The sequence below is a fragment of the Oncorhynchus nerka genome, linkage group LG7, assembly GCF_034236695.1.
Source record: "Oncorhynchus nerka isolate Pitt River linkage group LG7, Oner_Uvic_2.0, whole genome shotgun sequence".
In the NCBI taxonomy this organism is placed as follows: domain Eukaryota; kingdom Metazoa; phylum Chordata; class Actinopteri; order Salmoniformes; family Salmonidae; genus Oncorhynchus; species Oncorhynchus nerka.
In genome coordinates, this window is record NC_088402.1 from 45,893,105 (window position 1) to 45,919,427 (window position 26,323).

General features: G+C 43.5%; 1 protein-coding gene across 1 annotated transcript; it reads left to right on the forward strand.

Annotated features, from left to right (window-relative positions):
• The first annotated feature begins 298 nt into the window (after positions 1-298).
• On the forward strand, positions 299-24,837 carry LOC115131790 (pygopus homolog 2-like). Its single transcript, XM_029663778.2, is given in 6 exon segments — positions 299-1,113; positions 21,790-21,839; positions 22,157-22,933; positions 22,935-23,108; positions 23,110-23,387; positions 23,389-24,837. Coding segments are annotated over 6 exon segments (1,707 nt in total). The 5' UTR covers positions 299-1,055; the 3' UTR covers positions 23,759-24,837.
• Positions 24,838-26,323: the final 1,486 nt, after the last annotated feature.

The following is a 26,323-nucleotide window of genomic DNA, read 5'->3' on the forward strand; positions in this document are numbered from 1 at the left end:
GGTAATTCACAAATTAAGTAAACAATGTGTGCCATTTCTTGCACAAAATGAATCGGTAAAACTACAGCTAGAAGTATTATATGAAGTGTAATAACGTTTATTATCAACCTAGATGCAGCGAGTGACTGATTTAGAAATCTCGTTTTAGGACACCCCTACTTTCCCTCTGAGTTGTAATGTTCCCGGGTGCGCGTCTCCTGCCTGGCCCTCTTTGTCCGGCGGCGACAGTAGAGGCCATGATTAATATGGCAAAATTTGCGTTTTTGTATGAATTATTATTTTAAGGTGTATCACAACATAAAGCATATACCATGTGAGGACTGGTATATCGGCAATGACACACCGGAGGTTCATATTAACGGACTGCAGAGCAAGCAACGCCGGAGAAAGGGTATAGTTTGCTTCCCAATAATGCTAGCAAGCTAGCTAGCTTTTCGTAGCTAACTAACTCAAGTAGCTAACATTTTACTAGAGACCGGTTATTTTATACCGCTTGCTATGAAGGCGAAACTGGTCAATTAACCAAATTGAATTATTATAAATCATAATCTACATGTTATCTATCACATAGTAACTAGCTAGCGACTAACGTTACCCAAATGTGATAGCTAACTTTGCTATCCAGCTAGCTAGCCAACTATCTTAATTGCTAACTTTACTCATCTGTAACTAAGTTGTATTATTTTTAGAGCGAGGAAGTTAGTGTTATGCAACTTTCATTCTGGCAAACATTATCCACAGTTTCATTCAGCCCGGCTCTTCATCTTTTGCAAGGTGGCTGCTGAAACTAACCCTGGCTAGCCACAGTTGTTGGCCACCGAACTCCGTGACAGTCAAAGCGTTGTGCGCAAGATATCTAGCTGTAAAACGAGTTGGGAATCGCAAGGGGATACACACTACCTATCTATCTATAGAAACCGTCCTCATATCCAAATACCGTGTATGACTCTACTTGCGAGTATTGCTCAGGTACAAATTATCAAGCCTTTTCGTCATTTAAAAAAATTCTTACATGATATGAACGGTGAAATGTCACCGCACCGACAGTCATATTAATGGCTGCCGAATCGGGGAGACTACTGGCGGGACAAGGCCAAGGAAAGCGAGGCAAAGGTAGGTATATGATAATTCATTCATCCACCCCCGTCTGTCTTAGATCAGAACTAACCATTAGTTACCACTGATGCAAATCCACGTGTCTACAGGACTAGTAAGACAGTTGTTCTGTCATGTAGTTTGACCTGCTATTCATGTTGGTATTAGCCTGCCTTGTATTAATTTCATTTCTACGTTCTCATGATTTGTCCATTATGTCCCTCTGTGTCTCATAATCAACCAAACCTGTCCCTCTGCTTGGTGATTTGTTGTGGCTGTTCAACACTCAAATTAAATCTAAGTTTATCGGTACATACACAGTTCAGATATTATAGCGGGTGTAGCTCTTGAAAATCCATATATATATGTAGTGTTTTCAACCATCAAATTCGCCTCCATGTAAACTACAATTTAGTCATTTAGCAGACGCTCTTATCCAGAGTGACTTAGAGTTGTGAGTGCATACATATTCCTTTGTACTGGTTCCCCGTGGGAATCAAATCCACAACCCTGGCATTGCATGTGCCATGCTCTACCAACTGAGCCACATGGGACCAATTGTGATGCTGTGTTTTTTAAAGGTCCCAAACAGTCATTCAGATTCCCATGTATAATAGCCTTTTGAGTAACTGAAATATCACCAATAATATTTTTGAGGGGTAGAAATTATCAACATTTTAAAAATGACTTTCTCTCATGGCTTACTAGCAGGAAGTTTGAAAATACAGGCTGAGTAGGCAGGGAGCTTATATTCATGAGGTCGCCTTTACTGACATGTCTTTGAAATGCATATGTCAATAAACTTGGATGCAGTGTTGCGGTAAAATCATCTCAAGCAAATTTGGTGATACACAAAGCAACTCAAACAATATTGAAGTTCCATCAATGGTGTAATTTCTATTTATTTATTCATCTCCCGATTGGCATGTCTCTTGTGATGCAGTTCACAGCAGCACTGATGGATGTGTTGACATGACAACTGTCAGAGTTTTGACCCCCCCACATCTTCTTGTTCCATGCTGGCTCAAGAACTAACTAGCCAATAACTAGCTAACACCAGACGCAGATGAAAGGGAAGACATGTAAGTATCTTTGCCATAGATGAAGTGTAAACTTTTAATTGTATTTGCTGACAGCCTACAGTCCCAATTTGGGCTCTAGTAGAGTAGCCATCTAGCTATATAAATCACGCCCCTCCGCAAACATGCCTTCTCCCCGATGTTGGTTATAAGGTGGTACTTATTTCAATTGGGTAAGAGAATATGTTACCATTGGTGTATTAAAATGAGTTAGGGTGACATCCCCCTATCCCCTCAATAATCCCGCCCTGTGAATCCATGTGGGAGGGGACCAACAATTTATGATCAAACTTTATCAATGTAGATGCAAAAGTCATGTTTCATACTTTGGTCATATACTTTGATCTGGTTTCATCTGAATATCATCACATTTAATGAGAAACATAATTTTGACTGTTCATGACCTTTAGAGACGTCAGTCATCGTTTTCTAAACATATTTATCTTTCATGTCACCGAGAAATAATAAAAAAGACACTTACTGTAGCAGTTTTGCACAAATCTGCACTTCCTCCCCAATTAGCTTACACACGGGTGTTTGGAGCATGCTAGATGGCTAATTAGCACAAGTGACGGCCTATGTCTTCCGTAAACAAGCGCTGTAACATGGAGATATGTGACTCGTTTCAGGAAACTAGATTTATGTCATTACTTCACAGAAGAGCCATTTGAACGTACATTTTTTTAATCTAAATGTTTTTTTTGGCAGAAATGCCTTCTTGGAAATGTCATGTGCCTTAATTAACACTTGTATGCCATCTGTAAATATGAATCAAATTGTTAAATGACGAGCCTAGTTGGTTTAGCCACAGAAAAAGCAAGCAACCTTCCTGCTAGCCATGATTGGCTGAGATAGTCAGTGGGTTGGACATGCGGAGAGATGAGTTTGGATTTGTCTGCCATGTAGCACGCTTCTGTCTATAACGTGAGCTGGTCAGTATGTGTAGGTAATCCTTACTAACGCAGCTTTTTTGAAAGATGTCACGTAGTAGAACTGTGTTGCTCTCCAGTTTCTGGAGGACCGAGTTTTGAAATCAGTGGAATTAGTGTAGGATAGCTCAGGAGAATTCAGGCGTTTGATTGCAAATATGCAGAACGAGTCGAAAAGAGAACATTTATACAACAGAAGGCTGTTGTATAAAACACCTGTCTCCAGATAACATCTTCAAACTAAGGGAAACCATGGTATCCATGACAGAGAGGGTGAAGCGTCCATCCATGTATACAGGTAAGATAGTCTAGCTAGCTACATTTTCAGATATTACACGTTTCACATTTTGTCAGTCGTTTTCATTTGAAGTTAGTGTACTGTTAGCTAGTTAGTGTACTGTGCAGTTATTTGTATCTCAGAGCCATTTGCTTAATGTTATCCGTTGGGATGATGTCACTGCGACAACTGTCGATAGACGTAGCTGGCAAATACGGTCTGCTCAACACCAGTTGAATATGGCCGGTGTCAGTTAAAGTTGGCAAAAAAGCGTAACTAAATTGTTGCCAGCAGCACAGTTGCAGTCACCAATGCCCTGAATAACATAAAAACAGCCTAACCAGCTCTGCTAGGGTGAGTAAAATGGTCAGTGAGCTGTTCTCTCATTTGTGTCTGGAAGTAGCTAGCCAACGTTAGCCAGTTAGCTTGGGTGCTTGACTGCTGCTGTTAGGTTGGGACGCTCGGATCAACCCTACTCCCTGGCCAGAGCGTCCAGTGTGCACTCAACACTCCTAGAGCAAACCACTGAGTTTACGAACGGACAATCTGACAAAGCTCTGAGTTTATGAACGCCCAGAGCGCACTCTGAGCACACTCTGACACTCCAGATTAAATTTACAAACACACCCATAGTATAAATCAGCCTTTAGTCTTGAAATCTTTGGTTATTTAGTACAAGGCCTCACACGTGAATCCTTAAAGAGATGGGTGGGGCTAAGGCTTTAGATGGTGTGAACGATGCTGAATGGGTGTAGATAAAGAAGGGCTGTTGAGTAGTGTTGCACATTTTGGGGAATATATGGGAATTATCGGTAATATATGGGAATTAATGGCAATGTATGCAAATTAATATTAATACCATTTAAATGTAAATGTTTTTTGCATTGGATATATTTACCATATCATATGGAGACATAATTGCAATGTTATTAAATCCTTCCAATAGAAATAAAAAAAACTATTTAGTTACGAATTGAACTCTAATAAAATGAGTTGACTCTTCACGTGGGATGATTTTACTGAACAACAACAAAGGGAATATTGAATGATCCCCAATGATCCATCGCATCTCTAAAATGATAGTCTAGAAACCTAAAGCTTTAGTTGTCTTCCTCTCAGGCTTCCATGTCTTCTCCCTGGACCTCATCAATGTCCACCACTTGAACATCAGACTTAGTTCTCATCTTCACTGTCACTTTCCAACCGTGTTGAGGATGGCTCATTGTCAGACTCAAAAAGCGCCAAATTTGCCCGGATGGCCGCCAATTTTTCAACCCTTGTATTGGTCAGCCTGTTGTATGCTTTGGTGTGTGTGTTCCCAAACAAGGACAAGTTGCGCTCTGAGGCGGCTGGTGTTGGTGGGATTTGGAGGATGATGGAGCCTCAGATCCACAAAGTCCCTTCCACCAGGTGGCTGATGAGATGTTGGCACGACTGCCATATTGCATCTCCATCCCAAAGCCCTTGCTTGGAAGTGTACTTCGCCAGACTGCCAAGAACCTTGCCCTCATCCAGGCCAAGGTGGAGAGACACAATAGTGATGACACCATAGGCCTTATTGATCTCAGCAACAGACAGGATTCTCTTTCCAGCATTCTAGGGGTCCAACATGTACGCTGCGGCGTGTATGGGCTTCAGGCTGAAGTCGTCAGGCTTTGATGTATTTCAGAAATACATGAAAGCAGTTTTGGAGCAACAGTGAAGTGGGCAGGGCAGTTGTTACTGTAATTTAATTATGCCAATGTGCTTTCATTAATTGAAAACCCTTAATCTATTTTATGAGAATTTGTAAGATTCTTTTTTGCATAAAATAGACGGAGACCAGTCTTTTCAATAATAGGTAACAGAATTTATTCTTGGAGCGCGCTCCCACTTCACCACGAGCAACAGTTTATATACAAATCATGACGTCATTTCATTGCTTTACCCTCTTAGAGCAAGGTGAGACGCTAGCGTCTCACTTAGCCAACAGGAAATGCAAATGCGCAACGCCAAATGCTAATAGTACGCTAAAACTATGCAGGGTACTCAATTAAAGCTACACTCGTTGTGAATCTAGCCAACATGTCAGATTTCTAAAATGCTTTTCGGCGAAAGCATGAGAAGCTATTATCTGATAGCATGCAACCCCCCGAAATACATGAAGGGGACGTAAACAAAAGAATTAGCGTAGCCGGCGCTACACAAAACGCAGAAATAAAATATATAACATTCATTACCTTTGACGAGCTTCTTTGTTGGCACTCCTATATGTCCCATAAACATCACAATTGGGTCTTTTTTTAAATTAAATCCGTCCATGTATACCCAAAATGTCCATTTATGAAGCCCGTCTGATCCAGGAAAAAACAGCTTTCCAAAACGCAACGTCATTTTTTTTTTATTAAAAAAGTTGCCTATAAACTTTGACAAAACACTTCAAACTACTTTTGTAATCCAACTTTAGGTATTAGTAAACATTAATAATCGATCAAATTGATCACGGGGCGATCTGTATTCAATGGCAGCAGGTCTTGAAATAATGGTCGATATTCTCTCTTTCATAACTTCCTCCGGTGTATCCGATGACAGGAAGTGCCTATTCTTCATTTCACCAAGGATTAACTTCAACTCTATTTTCCCTTGCCATAGACAATACAGACAACTGGCGGAGGGATATATATATATTTTTTGGTGAACAGTTTTCCTTGGGGTTTTGCCTGCTACACACGTTCTGTTATAGTCACAGACATGATCTAACCAGTTTTAGAAACTTCAGAGTGTTTTCTATCCACACATACTAATCATATGCATATACTATATTCCTGGCCTGAGTAGCAGGACGCGATTTTTTTTAAACAAAAAGTTGAAAAAATTCACCCGATTTTTAAGAGGTTTTAACAGAATCCCCTCCTCTCGACCGGGACGAAGTGAGGTGAAAAGTTCATTCTAACTTACTAAGGTAACTTTTGACCCCTCAACATTATCGATCACCACTGAGCTGACAGTTCTAATTAACAGAAAACTTAGGAATGCACTCACTGTCTAAAAAACCCAGAGCTCAGTTCTGTAGGTTCAACCATAGGTTAACGACCTTATGTGTTTACACAGTCCACAACCCATTCGTTTCTTCCTAGTTGGAATGGTGTTCATTAACTTCAATTACTCCTTGTCCGTGTCACACAATCCCATCGTATGAACTCATATTGTTAATCAGATATAATAAAACAGAGTATAAGTTTATTTAGTTACAGTTCCATTTAAAATGATTTGTTCAGTCATTTAATCATAATTTTACCAACAGCAGTATAGATTTCTTAAATACATCTGCAAGCAGAGTCTGAACATCAGACAGGATGGCATTGTCTCCCTCAATCTGTGCAATGTCTACTACTATAGGTTTCAGGCTGCTTACCACTCTCTCCCAAAATACATCATCCAGGAGGATCCTCTTGATGGGGCTGTCCATATCAACAGAATGTGATATGGCCATTTTCTTGGAGAGACTCCTTCCCCTCCAGGAGACTGTCAAACATGATGACAACACCACCCTAACGGGTATTGCTGGGCAGCTTCAATGTGGTGCTCTTATTCTTCTCACTTTGCTTGGTGAGGTAGATTGCTGCTATAACTTGATGACCCTTCACATACCTAACCATTTCCCTGGCTCTCTTGTATAGTGTATCCATTGTTTTCATTGCCATGATGTCCTTGATGAGCAGATTCAATGCACAACTCCTCCACTTTGGACCATGCAGCCTTCATGTTTGCAGCATTGTCTGTCACCAATGCAAATACCTTCTGTGGTCCAAGGTCATTGATGACTGCCTTCAGCTCATCTGCAATGTAGAGACCACTGTGTCTGTTGTCCCTTGTGTCTGTGCTTTTGTAGAGTACTGGTTGAGGGGTGGAGATGTATTTAATTATTCCTTTCCCAAGAACATTCGATTACCCATCAGAGATGATTGCAATAGTCTGCTTTCTCTCTGATTTGTTTGACCTTCACTTGAACTCTGAACTCTGCATCCAGCAAATTAGTAGATAAAGCATGTCTGGTTGGAGGGGTTTTATGCTGGGCGAAGAACATTCAGAAATCTCTTCCAATACACATTGCCTGTGAGCATAAGAGTTTTTGAATAAGTTGCATACATTTTGAGCAAGACATTCATCAGCATATTTCTGGCTACATTCCTCCATTGAGTCAAACTTCTGATTCCAGGAGAACCATGAACTGTTGCTATAAGGTGTCTGATTCATAATTTTCACCTCGAATAGAAGTAGAGGGACCTTTGTCAGAGGTTGCTTGTTGTGATCACTGAGGGAACTTTATGCACTTGGCCAGATGATTCTGCATCTTTGTTGCATTCTTCAAATGATTTGAAACGGTATTTGCAAATGTATCCAGATTTTCCTTCTACATTAGCTGCAGTGAAATGTCTCCACACATCAGATAGTGCCCGTGGCATTTTCCTTTAAAGATTAGAAAAACAAGTTTTTAAAAAAACATTCCATCTACAGATAAATAGTTAAGGATTTAGATTAAACGACTCCTTTTGTAAGATAAATGTTTTAAAATGAAACATGTAAGGAAACAGGTGAATTAACAATCCTCTGTTAGCAGGCTCAAACAAGATAAAACCCAAATGGTAGCAAAAACTAACTAGCAGAAATTGTTAACAAGTTAGAAATTATTGAACCTTTCTAGGGCAGGCGTTCCGCTAGCGGAACCCCTCGACAACATTCCGCTGAAAAGGCAGCGCGCGAAATTCAAAAATATTTTTCACACATTAACTTTCACACATTAACCTCTTGGCCTAGGGAAAAATGACGTTCCCAAAGTAAACGGGATATTTTGTCAGGACAAGATGCTAGAATATGCATATAATTGACAGTTTAGGATAGAAAACACTAAAGTTTCAAAAACTGTAAAAATATTGTCTGTGAGTATAACAGAACTGGCAAAAGCAGGCAAAAGCCTGAGAAAAATCCAATCCGGAGTGCCTCATGTTTTGAAAGCTCTGCGTTCCAATGCATTGAGCAGTGAATGGGCTTATCAACCAGATTACTTTTTCTACGTATTCCCCAAGGTGTCTACAGCATTGTGACGTAGTTTTACGCCTTTATGTTGAAGAATACCCGTAAGCGGCTACATTGCGTAAGTGGTCACCTGATGGCTCTGAGTGATTCTCGTGTAAAATACAGAGGTAGCCATTTTTCCAATCGGTCCTACTGAAAAACCAATTGTCCCGGTGGATATATTATCGAATAGATATTTGAAAAACACCTTGAGGATTGATTATAAACAACGTTTGCCATGTTTCTGTCGATATTATGGAGCTAATTTGGAATATTTTTCGGCGTGGTCGTGACCAAAATTTCCGGTCGATTTCTCAGCCAAACGTGAAGAACAAACGGCGCTATTTCGCCTACAAAAATAATATTTTGGGAAAAAAGGAACATTGGCTATCCGGGATGGTGTGTCACTAGAGGTTAACAAGTCCAATACAGCAAATGAAAGATAAACATCGTGTCCGATTTCAAAAATACTTTACAGTGAAAGCACAGCATATGATTGTTAGGTCATAGCCAAGTCAAAAAAACACAGCCATTTTCCCAGCCAAAGATTTTTTTTTTAACCAGGCAAGTCGGTTAAGAACATATTCTTATTTTCAATGACGGCCTTGGAACAGTGGGTTAACTGCCTGTTCAGGGGCAGAACGACAGATTTGTACCTTGTCAGCTCGGGGGTTTGAACGCGCAACCTTCCGGTTACTAGTCCAACACTCTAACCACTAGGCTACCCTGCCGCCCCATATGAGTTCTGTTATACTCACAGACATCATTCAATCAGTTTTAGAAACTTCATTGTTTTCTTTCCAATACTACTAATAATATGCATATATTAGCATCTGGGACAGAGTAGGATGCAGTTCACTCTGGGCATGCTATTCATCCAAAAGTGAAAATGCTGCCCCCTATCCCAAAAGAGTTAAACACACTTTGCTGTAGGCTACTATTTACCAGTTAACAAAAAAATTATGCATGTCCTCATATAAAATATATTCACCCCACACAGTATTGTAATCAAAGCCAGAAAGCATGTAGTCCTTGGCTCAGACAGTGTAGTAGTGTGGGCTCAGACAGTGTAGGAGTGTGGGGCTCAATAGCATCTCATTAGTGTGCAAGATCTTGAGAATCAGCTGTACATATGATGGAAGAGTGCACTGCACATGTGATGGAAGAATGCACTGTGCATGCAGAAGGGTTGCAATTCCATTGACTTGGGGATAGTTTAACCAAAATATTCCACCAGACCTAGATTTGCCTTATGTGTATCCCACAAAAAGGTTCACTGTTATAAGTTAACTTTTTTGATGAATTTAAGCTAAATTCACAGGCTTTATTTACCGTGGAAGATTTCCGGAAAAAATTATAGTAAATCACCGGAAAGTTTCCGGCCCTTTGCAACCCTACTCTTGAGTAGTTGTACCAAACATTCAAGACACATTTTCTCAAGTGAGGTTACAAGTTTATCAACTTCCAAAGCAGAATTACTTTAATTGTTCCGCAACTGTACTGTTAGTGTATTATATACAATTTTCTAGCTCTGAGTCTCTTTAATCCAATCTAAAAAATAAAACACAATTTCAAATTTTGCTACAAGACTGAATCGAGCCGGTCGGCCCCATATGGCCATGTGGGAACACTAACCCTATAAAATAGTGTAGTAATTGTATTACATTTTCATTTCTCGCTGATGTTTCTAAAACAGTACGACAAGTGCTGTGTGTTTTAATGTTTTCACATTGAGATTCAGTGTTTCATATGTACATGGTTGCAGGTGTCATTTCAGGGTACAGTGACAATCTTAGGCTTCAAGCTCCAACATGCAGGACTAAGTGAAATTAAATCATGGAAATGGTAATAAAAAATAGAAATAGCACGATATATAATACAACTGTTGCTGTGATGAATAAATACATGTCCATTGGGGTGGAGGCAGAGTATAACTGTTGAGGGGGTTTGGGGGAATGTTGGTTGAGAAAATGCTGAGATTGTGCAAAGCTGTCATCAAGGCAAACTGTGGCTACTTTGAAGAATCTTAAATATAAAATATATTTTGATTTGTTTAAAACTTTTGGTTACTATGTGAATCCATGTGTTATTTTATAGCTTTGATGTCTTCACTATTATTCTACAATAAATAAAATAGTAAAAATAAAGAAAAACCCTCAAATGAGTAGGTCTCCAAACTTTTGACTGGTACTAAACTTAGCAAATTAAGAAACTTCCCTTTTTCACATCTCAAAGATCATTTGTAAAAATCCAAATAACTTCACAGATCTTCATTGTAAAGCGTTTAACTTTTTATGGCTGCAGGGGCAGTATTGAGTAGCTTGGATGAAAAGGTGCCCATATCAAACGGCCTGCTCCTCAGTCATAGTTGCTAATATTTGCATATTATTATATATATATTAATATTGGATAGAAAACACTGAAGTTTCTAAAACTTTTTTAATTATGTCTGTGAGTATAACAGAACTCATATAGCAGGCTAAAACCCCAAAACTTTTTTTTTTCTGGAGGTGGCAGATTTTCAACCAAGGTCTCATTGAAATTACAGCGAGATATGGATGAGTTTTCACTTCCTACGCCTTCCACTAGATGTCAGCAGTCAATAGAACTTTGTCTGATGACTAATGTGAAGGGGGGTCGATTGACACAGAAATAGTCACCACAGCCATGAGTGGACCATGCTTTCACCAGGCTCGTTCACAGAGCTCATCTGAAGTCATTCTAATTCTCCGTTTGGAACGTTATTCAAGATGTATGTAAACAACATTCTAAAGATTGATTCAGTACATTGTTTGACATGTTTCTACTGACTGTTACGTAACTTTTGGACATTTCGTCACTTTATAGTGGACGCGCTTTGTGACTTTGGAATTGTTTACCGAACGCACATAAATAACGGACATTTTGGAACAAATCAAGCATTTATTGTGGACCCGGGATTTCTAAGATTGCATTCTAATGAAGTTCATCAAAGGTAAGGAAACATTTATCATGTATTTTCTGGTTTCTGTTGACTCCAACATGGAGGCTAATTTGGCTGCTGTTCTGAGTGCCGTCTCAGATTATTGCATGGGTTTCTTTTTCCGTAAACTTTTTTGAAATCTGACACAGCTGTTGCATTAAGGAGAGGTATATCTATAATTCCATGTGTATAACTTGTATTATCATATACAGTTATGATGAGTATTTCTGTTGAAACAATGTGGCTATGCAAAATCACTTGATGTTTTTGGAACTAGTGAATCGAAATAGCCAATTTAAACTAAATTTTTTAAATATAAATATGAACTTTATCACACAAAACATGCATGTGTTGTAACATGAAGTCCTATGAGTGTCATCTGATGAAGATAATTCAGGGTTAGTGATTTAATTTAGTCTTTATTTTTGTGAATGCTATATTTAGCTGGAAAATGACTGTGCATATTGTGGTTTGGTGGAGACCTAACATAATCGTTTATGTGTAGTGTAGTGCTTTCGCTGAAAAGCCTATTTGAAATCGGACACTTTGGTAGGATTAACAACGAGAATAGCTTTAAAATGATATGACACATGTATGTTTTAGGAATTGTATTTATGAGATTTCTGTGGTTTGAATTTGGCGCCCTCTATTTTCACTGGTAGTTGTCATATCGATCCCGATGTCGGGATTGCAGCCATAACAGGTTAACCTGTTAAAACACCGTTTCCCATGCTTGTTCAATGAACCATAAACAATTAATGAACATGCACCTGTGGAACGGTCGTTAACCTCTTCAACCTATGGGGGCGCTATGTCATTATTGGATAAAAAAACGTGCCCGTTTTAAGCGCAATATTTTGTCACGAAAAGATGCTCGACTATGCATATAATTGGCAGCTTTGGAATGAAAACACTCTGACGTTTTCAAAACTGCAAAGATATTATCTGTGAGTGCCCCAGAAATGATGCTACAGGCGAAACCAAGATGTAACCTCAAACAGGAAATGAGCTGAATTTTTGAAGCTCTGTTTTACTATCGTCTCCTTATATGGCTGTGAATGTGCTGTGAACGAGCTTATGCTCTCTGCCGTTCGTCCAAGATGTCTGCAGCATTGTGACGTATTTGTAGGCATATCATTGGAAGATTGGCCATAAGAGACTACATTTGCCAGGTGTCTAAATTGGTGCGCAATTCTCAGTGGCACTCATTTTACCATGCGATACAGAGGGAGAAGCATCGAAGGACCGATTTCTCCTGCACAAAATCTTTCAGGAAAACTGAACATTTGCTATCTAACTGAGAGTCTCCTCATTGAAAACATCCGAAGTTCTTCAAAGGTAAATGATTTATTGAATGTTTTTGCTGGTTTTTGTGAAAATGTTGCCTGGTGATGCTAACGCTAAATGCTAATGCTAAATGCTAGTTTTGCTATGGTAGAGAAGCATATTTTTGAAAATCTGAGATGACAGTGTTGTTAACAAAAGGCTAAGCATGAGAGCTAGCATATTGATTTCATTTCATTTGCGATTTTCATGAATAGTTAACGTTGCGTTGTGGTAATGGGCTTGAGGCTGTAGTCATGATCCCGGATCCGGGTTGGCTCGACGCAAGAAGTTAAGACACTACCAGCTTACAGATGGTAGGCAATTAAGGTCACAGTTATGAAAACTTAGGACACCAAAGAGGCCTTTTTACTGACTCTGAAAAACACCAAAAGAAAGATGCCCAGGGTCCCTAATCATCTGCGTGAATGTGCCTTAGGCATGCTGCAAGGAGGCATGAGGACTACAGATGTGGCCAAGGCAATAAATAGCAGTGTCTGTACTGAGACGACTGACAGCGCTACAGGGAGACAGGACGGACAGCTGATCGTCCTCGCAGTGGCAGACCACGTGTAACAACACCTGCACAGGGTCGGTACATCTGAACAGCTCACCTGTGGGACAGGTACAGGATGGCAACAACTGCCCGAGTTAAACCAGGAACGCACAATCCCTCCATCAGTGCTCAGACTGTCTGCAATAGGCAGAGAGAGGTTGGACTTAGGGTTTGTAGGCCAGTTGTAAGGCAGGTCCTCCCCAGACATCACCGGCAACAACGTCGCCTATGGGCACAAACCCAACAGTCGCTGGACCAGGCCGGACTGGTAAAGAGTGCTCTTCACTGACGAGTCCAGGGGTGATGGTCGTGTTCGCGTTTATCGTCGAAGGAATGAGCGTTTCTCAGAGGCCTGTACTCTGGAGCTGGATCACTTTGGAGGTGGAGGGTCCGTCATGGTCTGGGGTGGCGTGTCACAGCATCATCGTTACGGGGAAGACATCCTCCACCCTCACGTGGTACCCTTCCTGCAGGCTCATCCTGACATGACCCTCCAGCATGACAATGCCACCAGCCATACTGCTCGTTCTGTGCGTGATTTCCTGCAAGACAGGAATGTCAGTGTTCTGCCATGGTTAGCGAAGAGCCCGGATCTCAATCCCATTGAGCACATCTGGGACCTGTTGGATCAGAGGATGAGGGTGAGGGCGATTCTCCCCCAGATATATCCTGGAACTTGCAGGTGCCTTGGTGGAAGATTGGGGTAACATCTCACCGCAAGATCTGGCAAATCTGGTGCAGTCCATGAGGAGGAGATGCACTGCAGTACTTAATGCAGCTGGTGGCCACACCAGATACTGACTGTTACTTTTGATTTGGACCCATTCCCCCTTGTTCAGGGAGACATTATTCCATTTCTGTTAGTCATATGTCTGTGGAACTTGTTCGGTTTATGTGTACCAATCCCTGTAGCGGGATCATTTCCGGGATCATTTCCGTCTGCAACCGCTGAATAGCATAGCGCAACAGTCAAATAATATTACTAGAAAATATTCATATTCATGAAATCACAAGTGCAATATTTTGAAACACAGCTTAGCCTTTTGTTAACCTCTAGTGACTCCCCATCCCGCATGAGGGAGCATAATCATCGACTGACACTAATTAGCATAATGCAACGGACATAAATATTCCTATTCATGAAAATCACAAGTGAAATATATTGAGACACAGCTTAGCCTTTTGTTAATCACCCTGTCATCTCAGATTTTCAAAATATGCTTTACAGCCAAAGCTAGACAAGCATTTGTATAAGTTTATCGATAGCCTAGCATAGCATTTTGTCCAGCTAGCAGCAGGTAACTTGGGCACGTAAATCAGAAAAGCAATCAAATGAAATCGTTTACCTTTGATGAGTTTTGGATGTTTTCACTCACGAGACTCCCAGTTAGATAGCCAATGTTCATTTTTTCCCAAAATATTATTTTTGTAGGCGAAATAGCTCCGTTTGTTCTTCACGTTTGGCTGAGAAATCGCCCGAAAATTGCACTCACGAAAACGCCGAAAAATATTCCAAATTAGCTCCATAATATCGACAAACATGGCAAACGTTGTTGATAATCAATCCTCAAGGTGTTTTTCAAATATCTATTCGATAATATATCCACCGGGACAATTGGTTTTTCAGTAGGAACGATTGGAATAATGGTTACCTCCTGTATTATACGCGAGAATCACTCTGAGAGCATCAGGTGACCACTTGCGCAAATGTAGCCGCTTACGGGTATTCTTCAACATAAATGCGTAAAACTCTGTGGACACCTTGGGGAATACGGAGAAAAAGTAATCTGGTTGATAGCCCATTCACTGCTCAATAGGGACGCATTGGAACGCAGCGCTTTCAAAACATGAGGCACTTCTGGATTGGATTTTTCTCAGGCTTTCGCCTGCAATATCAGTTCTGTTATACTCACAGACAATATTTTTACATTTTTGGAAACTTTAGTGTTTTCTATCCTAAGCTGTCAATTATATGCATATTCTAGCATCTTGTCCTGACAAAATATCCCGTTTACTATGGGAACGTTTTCCAAAAATGAAAATACTGCCCCCTCGTCACAAGAGGTTAATGTGATTCTGGAAGGGAGAGCTAACAGTCTAACCAGACACCTAGGTATTTGAGGTAGTCCACGTATTCTAACTCAGAGCCGTCCAGAGTAGAGATGCTGGACAGGCGGGCAGGTATCGGTTGAATAGCATGCATTTAGTTTTACTTGTATTTAAGAGCAATTGCAGGCCACGGAAGGAGAGTTGTATGCCATTGAAGCTCGTTTGGAGGTTAGTTAACACAGTGTCCAAAGAGGGGCCAGAAGTATACAGAATTGTGTTGTCTGCGTAGCGGTGGACCAGAGAATCACCAGCAGCAAGAGTGACATCATTGATGTATACAGAGAAGACAGTCGGCCTGAGAATTGAACCCTGTGGCACCCCCATAGAGACTGCCAGACGTTCGGACAACAGGCCCTCCGATTTGACACACCGAACTCTATCAGAGAAGTAGTTGGTAAACCAGGCGAGGCAATTATTTGAGAAACCAAGGCTGTCGAGACTGCCAATAAGAATGTGGTGATTGACAGAGTCGAAAGCCTTGGCCAGGTCGATGAATACAGCTGCATAGTAATGTCTCTTATCGATGGCGATTATGATATCGTTTAGGACCGTGAGCGTGGCTGAGGTGCACCCATGACCAGCTCTGAATCCAGATTGCATTGCGGAGAAGGTACGGTGGGATTTGAAATGGTCGGTTCTGTTTGTTAACTTGGCTTTCGAAGACCTTAGAAAGACAGGGTAGGCTAGATATAGGTCTGGAGTGTCACCCCCTTTGAAGAGGAGGTTGACCTCGGCAGCTTTCCGATCTATGGGAATCTCAGACGATACGAAAGAGAGGTTGAATAGGCTAGTAATAGGGGTTGCAACAATTTTGGCAGATCATTTTAGAAGGAGATGGTCCAGATTGTCTAGCCCGGCTGATTTGTAGGGGTCCAGATTTTGAAGCTCTTTCAGAACATCAGCTATCTGGATTTGGGTGAAGAAGTGGTGGGGGCTTGGGCGGGTTGCTGTGCAGGGTGCCGGGCAGTTGACCAGGGAAGGGGTAGCATTTGCACTGCTCTGGCTTCTCGCTCTCAATCTCTCGGTCAGTCTTCCACTCTCTTCCCTCCTCTCTCACATTCATCCTTTTTCACTCTGTCTAGCAAAGACACCTAGTTAAGGGCATTTGGAATTACCATAATTGCTTCCACCTATCCAGTTGATTGATCAGGTTTCATTTATAGCTAGTGTCATGACGTTGCCCTCTTTGGGTACAGTGAGCACCATCCCCCACTCTGTTTCTACAACCAGACTGCTGTGGTCAGTGAGGTCGTAAATTCATAGGGAAGACCCTGCCTCATGGCAACACAGTATAGAGAGAGAGTGAAGTTTCATAGAGAACAAAGGAATTTCTTCCACCTCACAGAACTTGAGGTCCGAACAACGTTTTCCCACTTCCCTTTTGTCTAACAAGCTGCCATGCCGATTTAGCCCACTAGGGCACATTCTATCATTTCTTGTAACCATATTTACTTTGTTGTTTTGTTTATGCATTTCTGTGAATTACTTAGTTTGTAATAAATAAATGATTTAAGACAGTTGATGTATGGATGACTCATAGTGAAGACTGGGTTCGTACAATTTACAACGTTTGGAATGAGACTAACGTGAGGTAAAATAAATAATTCATTAATCAGAAGACTGATCAGATATGAAAATATCTGAAAGGTTATATTGGGAAATTATAACTTTAATCTGAATATTTTCCTTGGTGCCCTGACTTCCTAGTTAATTATGGTTACATGGTTATTCAGTTTAATCGCGTAATATTAATTACAGAGAATCTTTGATAGAAATTATAAGTCTTCAGTTTAATGATAGTAAAGACACGACACTAGATACCTCAATATGATAGACATAGTTATACGTCAGTGGAGGCTGCTGAGGGGAGTACGGCTCATAATAATGGCTGGAATTGAGTCAATTGAATGGAAACCACGTTTGATACCATTAAATTTACTCCATTCCAGACAGTATTATGTGCCGTCCTCCCCTCAGCAGCCTCCACTGAACTATATGTAAAGCTAGCAACATATAGATGACCAACTAGCTAGATGGAAAACAGTTGTTGAAAAAATGGTTGTACATAGCTCAATCCGTCCAGTTATCTAATAGAAGTTAAGTGCTTAACGTTACCCTGAATTGTGAAATTCTCTGAATGTTGCGCCTCTTGTCAAGATCAATGGTGCCTTCGTAGTACTTCGCCTGGTTGGAAAGAAAATAAAATCTCCTCGAGGATGCCATTGAAGTGCCAGCAACATACAAACAGAAAGCTACAAAAGTTACAGTAGCTTGCTTGCTAGCTAGCTAACGTTTGCTAAGTAAAACTGGCTGGCTGGCTAGCCAGCAAGATACTGTAGCTGGCTAGGCAGGCTGAGGTAAATATGTACATTAGCTAGCAACGTCAATCTAAAAACTCTTCAATTATTTCTTCCGATTTAACAAAATGTACGTATAAAGACAAATGTATGGTAAAGAAAGTGTTCTTTCCAGTCTTTTCAGTCCTCTGAAGCAGCAGGTTGTCACCATCAACACCATCCTTGGAAAGCAATTCTGAGCTAATAATTTTGCGCGAACAGAGCGAACGCTTATGCAGTGAAATAGAACTACAACTGCCTGCATCCTTCCTTCGTGACTGCTACGCGGTAAAATAGAACCAGCATAGCAATGGACGCTTTGGTTCATTATGTAATCCGGTCAGATTTTGCAAGTTCTAGCAACAGCCCTAGCAACAAAATCTAAAAGTCATCGAATCCCTTTGTGACCGGGGGGGGGTACTTTTTTTGGCAGGGGGACACTATTTGGCATGACAGGCACCCCATGTTGAGAATTTGTGTCGAGTAGGTAATGTTCACCACCTGGGGGTGGAGTGTCAGGAACTCCAGGACCCAGTTGCATAGGGAGGAGTTCAGAGCTGTGAGCTTTGTCATGTGCTTATTGGGTACTATGATGTTGAAGGCCGAGCTGTAGGCAATGAACAGCATCCTCACATGCATTCCTTTTATCCAGGTGGGTAAGGGCAGTGCAATGGCAAATACGTGGTCCGTGGATCTGTGTGGGCGGTAGGCAAATTGGAGAGGGTCAAGGTTGTCGGTGAGGGTGGAGGTGATATGGTCCTTGACTAGTCTCTCAAAGCACTTCATGATGACGGAAGTGAGTGCTACGGGGCGGTAGTCGTTTAGCTCAGTTACCTTAGCTTTCTTGGGAACAGGAACAATGGTGGCCCTCTTGAAGCATGTGGGAACAGCAGACTGGTATAGGGATTGATTGAATATGTCCGTAACCACACCGGCCAGCTGGTCTGCGCATGCTCTGAGGGCGCGGCTGGGGATGCCGTCTGGGCCTGCAGCCTTGCGAGGGTTAACACGTTTAAATGTCTTACTCACCTCGGCTGCAGTGAAGGAGAGTCCGCATGTTTTCGTTGCAGGCCGTGTCAGTGGCACTGTATTGTCCTCAAAGCGGGCAAAAAAGTTATTTAGTCTGCCTGGGAGCAAGACATCCTGGTCCGTGACTGGGCTGGTTTTCTTCTTGTAGTCCGTGATTGACTGTAGACCCTGCCACATACCTCTTGTGTCTGAGCCGTTGAATTGAGATTCTACTTTGTCTCTATACTGACGCTTAGCTTGTTTGATAGCCTTGCGGAGGGAATAGCTGCACTGTTTGTATTCGGTCATGTTACCAGTCACCTTGCCCTGATTAAAAGCAGTGGTTCGCGCTTTCAGTTTCACACGAATGCTGCCATCAATCCACGGTTTCTGGTTAGGGAATGTTTTAATCGTTGCTATGGGAACGATATCTTCAACGCACGTTCTAATGAACTCGCACACCGAATCAGCGTATTCGTCAATGTTGTTATCTGACGCAATACGAAACATATCCCAGTCCACGTGATGGAAGCAGTCTTGGAGTGTGGAATCAGCTTGGTCGGACCAGCGTTGGACAGACCTCAGCGTGGGAGCATCTTGTTTTAGTTTTTGTCTGTAGGCAGGGATCAACCAAATGGAGTCGTGGTCAGCTTTTCCGAAAGGAGGGCGGGGCAGGGCCTTGTATGCGTCGCGGAAGTTAGATTAACAATGATCCCTGGTTGCGCAATCGATATGCTGATAAAATTTAGGGAGTCTTGTTTTCAGATTAGCCTTGTTAAAATCCCCAGCTACAATGAATGCAGCCTCAGGATGTATGGATTCCAGTTTGCAAAGAGTCAAATAAAGTTTGTTCAGAGCCATCGATGTGTCCGCTTGGGGGGGAATATATACGGCTGTGATTATAATCGAAGAGAATTCTCTTGGTAGATAATGCGGTCGACATTTGATTGTGAGGAATTCTAAATCAGGTGAACAGAAGGATTTGAGTTCCTGTATGTTTCTTTGATCACACCATGTCTCGTTAGCCATAAGGCATACGCCCCCGCCCCTCTTCTTACCAGAAAGATGTTTGTTTCTGTCGGCGCGATGCGTGGAGAAACCCGCTGGCTGCACCGCCGCCGATAGCGTCTCTCCAGTGAGCCATGTTTCCGTGAAGCAAAGAACGTTACAGTCTCTGATGTCCCTCTGGAATGCTACCCTTGCTCGGATTTCATCAACCTTGTTGTCAAGAGACTGGACATTGGCGAGAAGAATGCTAGGGAGTGGTGCACGATGTGCCCGTCTCCGGAGTCTGACCAGAAGACCGCCTCGTTTCCCTCTTTTACGGAGTCGTTTTTTTGGGTCGCCGCATGGGATCCATTCCGTTGTCCTGGTTGAAAGGCAGAACACAGGATCCGCGTCGTGAAAATCATATTCTTGGTCGTACTGATGGTGAGTTGACGCTGATCTTATATTCAGTAGTTCTTCTCGACTGTATGTAATGAAACTTAAGATGACCTGGGGTACTAATGTAAGAAATAACACGTAATTTCTTTTAAAAAATGCATAGTTTCCTAGGAACGCGAAGCGAGGCGGCCATCTCTGTCGGTGCCGGAAGTCCTGGTTCCATTGATCATCCTTGAGATGTTTCTACAACATGATTGGAGTCGACCTGTGGTAAATTCAATAATTTGGAAAGGTACACACCTGTCTATATAAGGTCCCACCGTTGACAGTAAATGTCAGAGCAAAATCCAAGCCATGAGGTCGAACGAATTGTCCGTAGAGCTCAGAGACAGCATTGTGTCGAGGCACAGATCTGGGGAAGGGTACCAACAAATGTCTGCAGCATTGAAGGTCCCCAAGAACACCGTGGCCTCCAGAAGTTTAGAACCACCAAGACTCTTCCTAGAGCTGGCTGCCTGGCCAAACTGAGCAATCGGGGGAGAAGGGCATTTGCAGGGAGGTGACCAAGAACCCTATGGTCACTCTGACACAGCTGTGGAGATGGAAGAACCTTCCAGAAGGACAACCATCTCTGCAGCACTCCACCAAACAGGCATTTTATGGTAGTTGGAAGCCTCTCAGTAAAAGGCACAACAACCCACTTGGAGTTTGTCAAAAGGCACCTAAAGGACTCAGACCATGAGAAACAAGATTATCTGGTCTGATGAAACCAATATTGAACGATTTGGCCTGAATACCAAGCATCACATTTGGAGGACACCTGGCACCACCCCTACAGTGAATTATGGTGGCGGCAGCGTCTTGCTGTGGGGATATTTTTCAGCAGCAGGGACTGGGGGACTAGTCCGGATCGAGGGAAAGATGAACGGAGCAAAGTACAGAGATCCTTGACGAAAACCTGCTCCAGAGTGCGCAGGATCTCAAACTGGGGTATAGGTTCCCCTTCCAACAGGACAATGACCCTAAGCAAACAAGACAACGCAGGAGTGGCTTTGGGACAAGTCTCCGAAGGTCCTTGAGTGGCCCAGCTAGAGCCCGGACTTGAACCCGATCGAACATCTCTGGAGAAACCTGAAAATAGCTGTGCAGCAACGCTCCCCATCCAACCTGATAGGATCTGCAGAGAAGAATGGGAGAAACTCCCCAAATACAGGTGTGCCAAGCTTGTAGCATCATACCCAAGAAGACTCAAAGCTGTAATCGCTGCCAAAGGTGCTTCAACAAAGTACTGAGTAAAGGGATTGAATATTTATGTAAATGTGATATTTCAGTTTATTTTTAATAAATGTGCAAACATTTCTAAAAAAAACTATTTTTGCTTTGTCCTATTGGGGGATTGTGTGTAGAATGATTTGAATTATTATAATTTTTCATTTTAGGATAGGGCTGAAACAATGTGGAAACGGTGAAGGGGTCTGAATACTTTGAATGCACTCTAAATATGCGGCGTGTATAAACAGTAACTAAAATGTAATGTACAGTAGAAGTATTAGCATGAGCTATGTGGGTTACAGGTGTTGGTATAAAAATAGATCATGTATGTTCATCTGTAAACTGGAAAGATAAGGCTAGATTGTCTCATGTCCCTGCTCTTCTCCCTCTTCCCCTCTTTAGGTGGACAGATGAAGAGTCCAGAAAAGAGGAAGAGAAAATCCAACGCTCAGGTAACTACTGCCTTCAACACATTGCTCCATAATGTAAACATTTGACGTGTTTGACTGGTGGCCTCTTCTGCGAGAAGGTTTTACTTGTCCTTTTACTGGTCTTGTTATGATGGTTGCACATTTAAGCATGGTCTAAACACCTCAAGTTAACATTTTACGTTGTAACATAGTTGACGACTTGTTACATCGATCAGTGGTTTCACTAGTTGACTATTCAATCATTCTATACTACCTGTAGCTTCTCTGATCTTATCAAACTCATGTTGTTCAATCTCAAAAATCCATTATCTCCTCTCTCTCCTGATCGTGTGTTTCAGGGGGCCGGTGCCGCGTTCTCCCACCTCTCTGAGTTTGCGCCCCCTCCTACCCCCATGGTGGACCACCTGGTTGCCTCCAACCCTTTTGATGATGACTTTGGCCCCCCATCGCTGCCGTCCCGACCTGGTGGGGCTGGAGTTCCAGGAGGGGGTCCATTCCTCCCGAGCCCCGGGGCAGGTGGAGGAGGGGGGCCTTATGGAGGCAGGATAGGCCCCGGGGGCATGGGCTTCATGGGGGGCCCTGGGGGAGGCCCTGGAGGACCAGGACGGAGACCGCCCTTTGGCCCAGGACCACCCAATTCAGGACCGCACCACCAGCTGGGCTTTGGGGGGATGCCTGGCTTTGGGGGTGGAGGTGGCGGAGGAGGTTTCCCAGGACCCGGGGGTCCTTCGCAATTTAACATGCCCCCCAATTTCAGTCCGCCCATGCACCCGGGACCGGGGTTCAACCCTATGCTGTCCCCTGGTGGTATGGGGGGTCCTGGAGGAGGGCCACCGCACCCTCGGTTTGGGATGCCCCCGCAGCAACCGCACGGACAGGGTGGGCACCCCTTCAACAGCCCCCCTTTGCCCGGTGGCGGAGGACCTAGGGGACCCCCTCATGGCCCCATGAACCCCATGGGGGGCATGCCTGGTGGGATGAACATGATGGGGGGCATGGGCGTTGGCCCAGGAGGAAACATGGGAGGGATTCCAGGTTTACCCCCTCAAGGACAGTTCCCTCCCTCACAGGATGGCCCATACCCAGGCCTCAGCCCCCCGGGCCCAGGGAACGATGAGGGGGAAGAACTTTGGCGGAGGTGGGCCCCAGACTGGGCCTCCGCAGCAGCAGCCTAACTTAAACACATCTGGTCCACCGGGTCCCAACAACACTCCCCCCGGGCCCCCCAACTCTGGCCCTTCCCAGCCTGGAGGAGGCTTCCCTGACCAGCAGCCCAACACGCCCGGCCAGCCCCCCCTCAGCTCCGCCCCAGTCCAACCCCAACTCCTCCCCCACCGGCCCACTCAACGGCTCCCAGCCCCTGCAGCCGCCACCCAATCAGCTGCAGGGGCCCAACTCTGCCAACGCCCCCTCCAGTAACCCATCCCAACAGCAGTCAACTCCGCCGAATTCTTCCCTTGGATCCACCCTTTACAACCAGCAGAACAACACCCCTGGTGGAGGCTCCATGCCAAACGCTCCCCCCAACTCTGCCCAGAACAACATGACCAACAACAGCAGTGGGGTAACACCCCGGCAGCAACCCCAACCCCCCTTCCAACTCTACCCCCAACACTCAGTCTCCGCTGCCCCCCGGCCCCGCTAACCCCTCCACCGGCCCAGGCTCCGGTCCAGGGAAGCTGGGCGGCCCGGGCATGGTGTTCCCCTGCGGCTTCTGCCTGTCGGAGGTGCACGACGACCAGGATGCCATCTTGTGTGAGGCGTCGTGCCAGCGCTGGTTCCACCGTGACTGCACGGGCCTGACGGAGCCAGCCTACGGTCTGCTGACCCGAGAGAGCTCTGCTGTCTGGGCCTGCGACTTCTGCCTCAAGACCAAGGAGATCCAAGCTGTGTATGTCCGCCAGGGCTTGGGCCAGCTGGTGGCTGCCAACGAGGGCTGAGGAATGGAAGGCGGAGGAGAATAGACTGGGAGGGAGGAAGGGGTGCAGGGGAAGAGGCATTGACTGCTCTGATCTCTCTCGGAATGGCTTTGGGCTGGGTTTCCCAAAATAATCGTAGCGCTAAGATCATCTTAATTCCATTGAAACTCAATGGACAAAAGATGATGTAAATGGGAAACCCAAATGCTTTTGGGAAACCCAGCCCTTGTCTACCCACCAGCTACTCACCCAACCTTATCTGACAAGCTTTTTACAATGCCTAATTAAATCTCTTTATTAAATACATAAACACACACTTACATGAAGCACTTTTAGTGACTCTTTTGGACTGAAAAACTGATTTCCCCCTACATGACAAATGTCCACTCCACATGAACCCCCCCCAGACATCCGGCCTGCCGACCAGCAAAGCACTGACACCAACACACTACCTCATACTTTGTGACTGACCGGCAAGGGCCCCTCGCACTGACACTGACTGACTGACTGACCCCTGGTGAGAGCGTGGTCACCACACATACCCCTGGTTCTGACCCAGAGCAGATGAATCCAAAAGTGATCCAAACCGCCCCTCAATGTACTTGACTGTCCTCCCTCCGACACCTCCAGAGAGCAAATGAATGGCGCCACAGAAAAGTGTAGATATACAGCCTGAACATTTGCCCAAAACACGCGTCTGTCGATCTTGGAATGCAGGAGAATCAACCAATGAACGAAAAAAAACTATATTATGTCTAGGTTCTGTCAATGGACTTTTTGTTTTTATACATTGAATCAACCATTTTTTTTAATATATTTTTTTTCACTGGACATGGAAGTTGTGATATCAGTGCTGTTTGGATGGTGTTGGCATAGCTACAAGTAGTGACGACATGGTCATATCCGATGTGTGTACTAGTCTTTGGGGTTGCATGTGAACCAATGCAGTAACTTTGTCCGATCTGTTTTTATTTGTAATTTGGTCTCTGCTAGAGGCCTCAACGTAGACCAAATAACGGCGTGAAAAATATCAGTTTTCATATTACTGTCATGGCAGGTGTTTCTAATTTTTCTTAAAAATAAAAAATCTGTTCAATTTGCCTTTTTCTCAACTGTTCCCTTTGCACTGATATGTGCTCTGTAATAATGTGCTCTATTCTGGCGCCCTCTGGCTGGAACCTGGGGGACTGACCAGCAGCCCACACAGAGTGGGGGAAGGCACTAAACTCTGAAGTAGTAAATTTAATTGTTTTTGTACTCGTCCTCTTCAAAAAAAAAAAAAATATTTGTGGCTTTTTTGGAATTAAACATGGGGGTATGCTAAACCCACTAAAAACAGATATGATGCTATCCTAGTCCAGTTTGTTCAAATTGTCTAATGACCGGAGCAGAGTTGTTTCTTACATTGTTAGCCCAGAAAATCTTAAGCATTATTACATACTGCCAGGAAGAACTATTGGATATCAGAGCAACGTCAACTTACCAGCACTATGACTTTCCCGAAGCAGATCCTTTGTCCGAAACACCCAGGGCATTTGAACAGATTCCAGAGGCTGACCCAAATGTTTTAATTAACGAGGCAAGTCCGTTAAGAACAAATTATTATTTACAATGATGGCCTAGGAACAGTGGGTTAACTGCCTTGTTCAGTGGTAGAACGGCAGATTTTTATCTTGTCAGCTTGGGGATTCGATCTAGCAACCCTTCGGTTACTGGCCCAATGCTCTAACCACTAGGCTACCTGCCACCGGAAAGAGGAAGACAGAGCGGCCTTCTAGTCAGACTTCAGAGGAGCGCACACCACCCATCACTTCCGAGTATTTTACTTGCTAATATCCAGTCTCTAGATAACAAGGTAGACAAAATTAGGGCAAGGGTTGCTTTCCAGAGACATCAGGGATTGTAACAAACTCTGTTTCATGGAAACATGGCTCTCTCGGGATATGCTGTCAGAGTCGGTACAGCCACCTGGATTCTTTGTGCGTTGCGACGACAGGTATAAACATCTCTCCGGGAAGAAAAAGGGCGTGGGGGTATGTTTCATGATTAATGACTCATAGTGTAATTGTAACAACATACAGGAACTTGAGTCCTTTTGTTCACCTGACCTAGAGTTCCTCACAATCAAATGCCGACCTTATAATCTCCCAAAGGACTTCTCGGTTATTGTCACAGCCGTGTATATCCCCCTTCAAGCCGATAACACGACGGCCCTCAAATGAACTTTATGCAAACTGGAAACCGTATATCCGGAGGCTGCATTTATTGTAGCTGGGGATATTAACAAAGCAAATTTGAGAACAGGGCTACGTACATTTTTATCAGCATAATGACTGTACCACTCGCTCTGGAAAAACACTGGATCACCGCTACTCTAAATTCCGCGATGCATACAAGGCCCTCCCCTTGACCTCCTTTCGGCAAATCTGACCACAACTCCATTTTGCTGCTCCCTTCCTAAAGGCAGAAACTCAAACAAGATGTACCCGTGACAAGGACTATTCAACGCTGGTCTGTCCAATCGGAATCCACGCTTCAAGATTGTTTTTATCATGAGGACTGGGACATGTTCCGGGTAGCTTCAGA